The following is a 6,000-nucleotide window of genomic DNA, read 5'->3' as shown; positions in this document are numbered from 1 at the left end:
GGCATGTTCTTTCTTCTGTAGATTAAAGTTACATTGAATTTCAATCTGTGAATGCATTTCCGTTTTCCATTTGTTAAAGTTCTCTTCTTTAGGAAAAACAGTTATTCATATGTCGAGTCTCTTTTGTTTCTCATCCATGTGTATATTTTCCTTTAAGCCTTCTTTAACTCTTTGATCAGTGGTCTTTGTTTGGCCTGCTTTTTACATTCCTGACCTCCATACCCTTAATGTGTTTTCATCAAGAACAGCTCTTGTTTGTGCTGCTGCCAGTGCAGTCTTCTTTTATGCAATGGTTCTAATTTTTCTCTTCCATATCTTTCCTGAGCTCTGCTAGCTCCTGTTTCCCTGAGCCCTTGTTCTTGATAATTTCAGGCATTTCTTTCTATTCATGACAACATGTTTGGTCATCACTTGGTGGCACTGTTTTTCTGTTGTTTCCTATCTGGTTTTTTGTTGTTGTCATTTGTTTGTTTGTTTCTTCCTTTATTCCCTTTTTTTTCTTCATTTGAAATATATTTTCACAGGTTTTTTTGTTGGCAGTGATGTTAGTGCTGCCTCTTCCTCCTCCTCATCCTTCTCCTTTCCTCCTCCTCCTTCATTTTAAAAATTATTATTATTTACTATTGTTGAATGAAGTGCATATTTTTCAACTATTTGACAGGAGGTATTATGCCAGGAAGAAACCAGAGGAGCAATATTCTAAACTGCTCTTCATGGTTTGTTATGAGGCTTTTGCGTTGTGTGTGTGTGTGTGTGTGTTAATCTTTACTTCTTCCCAGACAGCAGTAGGCAACAATTGTGAGGGCTGCTCATAATTCAGACTCTGCCATCCATCATCCTTTTGCCATGCCTATGTGTTTCCTCATCCAGTGTCTCCTTTCTACTATTCCTAGGGACTAAGTAGAGGCCCAGGGTTGCTCCTCACACCAGAAAGAACCAGGAGAACTAGCTCTTCAAGTTTTACCCGAGATCTGGAGCCCTAGGCCTCTTCTCTGGGGTCTATCTCACCCCTCTCCGATATTCACAACATTTGCAGCCGTTCCTCATCTAGTTCGATTTGAAATTACAGATTTTTCCTAGCATTTGTGTTTCTGTTTCTTGCTCTCCTGTTTTGAGAGGATAATTTCTGAGAAGAAAAGACGCAGATGTCTTCACTATATTATCTTAAACCCAAAATCACAATGATTTTTCTTATACCTCCTACTTGTAACTTCTTCCCCTGGGAAGAAAGAGTGTACATTGCTGTGATTCTTTTTTTTTCTGTGATGATTTTGTTACCCTCTCCAAACAGATACTTTTTCTTCACACTACCTGAGAATACTCACTTGAGATGTCACCTGCCCTGTGAACTTATAATATGGAAATAATCTTTGTTTTTCTTGATTGGCTTATTTCTTACATATAGCTTCTATAAGAAACCCCAAAGTGAATAATGACACACATCAAATGGAAGTTTATTACCCACTCATGTGAAGCACAGGACAAGTGTTTCTTGACTGGCAGATAGTTTACAATCAGCAGTGATTTTAGACCCAGACTCTACATGGCTTCCATGTTGCTTGTCTATGTCAAGCCCCCAGAAAAGGGAAGAACATGGAGAAGTAGGCATAGGAGATTTTATATGCCAGAAGTTTGGTGGAGGTACGACCCCCATCTCCTCTCATTTTATTATATAGCACTAACTGGCAGAGATCCTGGGAAATATAGTATAGCTGTGTGGACAGAAATACAGAAGGAAAAGGGGGAGGCCTTATGAACAGCCAACTGCCTGACTGCTGCCCCAGCTTGCCTGTAATAAATGTCTGTGTAGACGAAGAACTTGAGTGTTTCTAATCAAATTCATCTCTTCTTTGATTCAACAAAATGCATTGTGCTCCTTTTACAGATTGACTATGTGACTTTATTAGTCTTAACTCCTATGGTAGGAATAATAGTTACTTATTTTTCTGTATTGTCCTGGAAGAAAAATATGAGTTAGTAAAAAAAAAAAAAAAAAATCCATTGTGCTGAGACTTTTGCCCTTTTAAAAAATATTGACATCTTCGGTAAAAGGAAAGGGTATGAATAATTCCACACAGGCCAGTAGTTATAGAGTCATAAAATATTGTTTCAATCAAGTTGAATTCACCTGTAGAAGTACATCCTTCCATATTACTTTCTGCACATTTTTCCAATTCAAAAATGTATCCATTCTCCAAAGGAAATTCTATGACTACTATTTTAAAATAGGCATTTAATAGCTCAATTAAATCCAAAAGATGTAAGTGATGTGGAAATGTGGTATGGACAAGTCCATGGGATAAGAAGTTATTTAATAGCTTGTACTTTTCCACTAATACAATCCAAATTAACGCATACACCTTCATAGCCAAGTGGTTAGTGTTCACCACCTCTTCTTCTTGATCACCCCCATAAAAATCTATCCCAAAACCAACTTATATCCCTGCTTCATAGGGAATAAGAGTGGGTTTTATTTGCTTTAGCTGAGCTGTCCTGCTAAACCATCAACAGTTTATGTTATAAATACTCTTCCTTCTCTTCATCCTGCCCAAGTAGAAATAGCTCAGGAGTAAATTATTTTTATCCTGCCACTTGAGAGATAATACAGTCTTCAGCAGGGTGTACTCAGAAATGGAGGAGCCATCGTGTCCCATGGGAACAGGAATGTGCAGAAGGAACTGAGCCACTTCAGGACTGTTCCTGAGGCCCTTGGATGTCCCCAACACCTATTGTGACCCCACCATTCAGCTTCCTCAGACGCCCATTCCTTTTCCTTCCTTTTAGTAGATGTTCTGTGTGTGTGTGTGTGTGTGTGTGTGTGTGCCCGTGTCTTTTCTCTTTGATAGCATGCCTTAGAAAGAAAAAGTATTTAGTTTTTGAACCTGGTCTAGTTTTTGTTGTTATTAGTTTTTATGTACTATTAATTTATTGGTAATATGTATTATAATCAGAGTGTATTTGGTATAACAAATTGGCTAAATGTTTCTCAACTCTTGACATCAATATTAGAGATACCTAAGATACCTAATATTAGAGAAACAATAATAGTTCTTTTAATTATTTATATGTATTTCTCATTTAATCCTCATCATAACCTGATATGATAAGGGTTATTATCCATACTTTATAGAACATAAAACTGAAATGTAGAGAGGGAAAATAAACTTGCCGTGATCACACAGGTAGAAGGAGAAAGGCCAGATTCAAGCTGAGGACGGTAGCCATTAACCTGAGCAGATTCTGTCCTAGTAAAATGAATCATCACAACTTCACTACTGCAAGAAGTGTGCCATATTCTCCCTTTCCTCTAACCGTATGACTAAAGTATGGAGCTTTTCGTCCAGGTTTTCAAAAACCATCTCCCTCATTATTTAGACTTTCATAATACTTAACTTGTTATAGTGGTGTTTCTCAGTGAGCTTGAGAATATATTGACCAGAGAATTATTATTGTCTAGCTTGAGAAACAGAAGCCATCATTTACTCTCTTTTTTGGTCCACATTCCATTACGGACCAAGCCCTGTGCTCAAGACCCTGGAAGCACTTACCCTGGTTATGTGTAGCATTAGGTAGCAGCACTGGGGGAATAAGTCCAAATCAGTCCAGTTTGAATTTGTTTCTTGGCCACTGCCCACAACTTGGGGAGCTTCACTGGCTCAAGAAAGGCTGCAGACTGACATGACAACTGGAGAACACATAGAATTCTGACTGCAGTGTTGGCTCTAGGCCACAGGACACAATGGCTTTTCTTATTTTCCTCGGGGGACATTTTGCTGCCTGATGAGGCTTCCTATACGACACCATGTGCCTTTGCAGTTGGATGGAATGATTGGACCCCAGAGGGCTTCAGCTTCTTGGTGTCTTTTATACAAAGGAGCAGGCCCCAAAAGGACTTCTTACATAATGTATTTGTAATAATTATAATAAAGACCAGTGGCCTTTGTGGCAGTTGAAGTTGCTAAATAAAATCTGGGCAGCTTCGCCTACTGATCTGAATTTACTATGACCTCCTGTTTTTCTAGGGTGACAGAGAAGCAGAGCTGGGGCTGCCTTTTTCTCCTCTGTGTGATCGAAAGTCAACGATGGTTGCTCAGTCGCAAGTGGGTATGTGTTGACAGCCCTTTGGATGGAAAGAAAAAACAGAGGGTGCCTAGAAGTAAGCTCAGATGCTCCCAGTGGTTCTTTGGCTGGGAACCTAGCTCCATTCTGTTGTGCTGTGCTCATGGCTCTGGCTGGTTGGGTTGATGGAGCTGCTCTCCCCATCCTGCTCCCTGGAATGTGGCTGGTTTGTGGGAAGATTAGACAGTGATGCTCTGCTGTCTCTGTTACTCCCCACTAAGAGCAAAAGGGGCCCCAACTGTCCAGGGCACTGACAGGAATCAGTGGCAAGAAGCCCATTCTATTTCAGCCTCTCCATTCTGCATGCAATACCGGAAGTCTCCCTGGCTTTGCTCCTCAATGATGCTTCCTGTGGCCTTGTTTCCAGACAGTCCCATTTCCTGGATGACCCTGCTTCTAGGAATGGTTCATTTTAAATGTTTCCTTCTTTTTAGAAATGTTTTAGCACCTTTTTTTGGTGAAGATAATTTTATAGTGCTGATAACCATAATATGTGTGCATTACAAAAATTCTCAGATATGAGAGAGGGTACCAGTATCACACATAAATTAACTATCAGCAGTGCTCTTCACTTGGAAGAGTCTGAAATCACTTAAAAAAGAATTTCAAAGATTTACTGATTTTTTCCTACTTATATTTTGAGTACTCATTCCTTTTTTTTCATAATAATATATTGAGTTTCTCTGAGTTGCCAGGTGCTAATGGGCACTAAAACAGATGTTATAAAAAAAATACAAATTATATATGGTATCTGCTCCCAAAGACATTGAACCAGTGTTGGGTGGTAGGTAGGACGTTAGGAAAACAGAAGCTGTGTGAGTGTTACAGTGCTAAGGTAGAGTTTTGTACATAGCACACTTGGGTACGCAACAGAGTGTGTGGACCGTTGGAGGCAGAAAGACTTGTTGAAGGGTAATATTTGAGTTGGGGCTTAAGAAATAAGTAGGTAGTTATCTAGTTAGATGGTGTTGTTGGTTAGAGTAATGGGTGAGTGGAAGGGCATTCCAGGTAAGGGATTAGCGTATACTGAGCAGGGAAATTTAAAACAGTCTAGTATGGTCAGGGCATTACAAACAGCTCCATACGGCTGGAGTAGTGGGCAGAGAATAGGAAGAAGTGAGCGACATGTCTGGAGAGAAAATCAGGGCATATCTAAGAATTTTAAATAAGATTTAAAAATATATAAATCGATGCTTTAGAATAAGAGTCTGCAAACTGTAGCCTGGGGACTAAATCTGGCCTACCACTTGATCCTATAAATGGTTTTATTATAACACAGCTAAGCTCATTCATTTGCACATTGTCTGTGGCTACTTTTACACTACAGTGAGAGAGTTAAGGAGTTGTCATAGATTTGGCCCACAGAACCTAAAATATTCACTGCCTGGTCCTTTACAGAAAGTTTGTTAACCGCAGTTTTAGAAAAATTTTCTATCAGTAGCTAGGAGGGTTCTGAGTTAGACTAGAGGTAAGGAAATCAGCTGGGTGCCTTCTACAGGATTATAAGGAAACAATGATGGGTGATAGGATGGAGGGAGGACAGAGACTTTCCAGGAGAGGAGTGGCATGTAATGTATTAAGGATTCAGCTGGATGCAAAACTAAGGTGAAGGCAGCAATCCAGATTAAGTGGTTGGACTATGGTCCCATTATAAGGGATGGAGGGGAAGCTGGTAATTTAGTTCTGGTTTGGACCTGTTGATTTTAACTTGAACGAAAACAAAAAGGTGAAAACAGTGTCATGAAACACTTCAGTTTCAGCTTAAGCCAAATTTATAAAATTAGACTGCAACTAACTGTCATACAAAGTTGGCCATCAGTGTTTCCTTATCAGGATACTATGGGTATTTGGGACAATGCTTTTTTTGCCAATTACATTGTA

General features: G+C 39.5%; 1 protein-coding gene across 4 annotated transcripts in view; it reads left to right on the top strand.

The window, feature by feature from the left end:
* PDE1C (phosphodiesterase 1C) overlaps positions 1-6,000 on the top strand; it is a gene marked incomplete at its 3' end in the record, with an annotated part of 305,371 nt that overhangs the window by 233,134 nt on the left and 66,237 nt on the right. For all 4 annotated transcript variants that reach the window (XM_080819137.1, XM_080819135.1, XM_080819136.1 and 1 more), the window contains one exon: positions 4,023-4,104. In XM_080819137.1, the coding sequence (XP_080675263.1) occupies positions 4,023-4,104 (82 nt within the window). The remainder of the gene's footprint in view (positions 1-4,022; positions 4,105-6,000) is intronic.

The sequence above is a fragment of the Martes martes genome (genome assembly GCF_963455335.1).
Source record: "Martes martes genome assembly, chromosome: 11".
Taxonomy (NCBI): domain Eukaryota; kingdom Metazoa; phylum Chordata; class Mammalia; order Carnivora; family Mustelidae; genus Martes; species Martes martes.
This window is presented reverse-complemented; position numbering and strand designations above follow the sequence as displayed.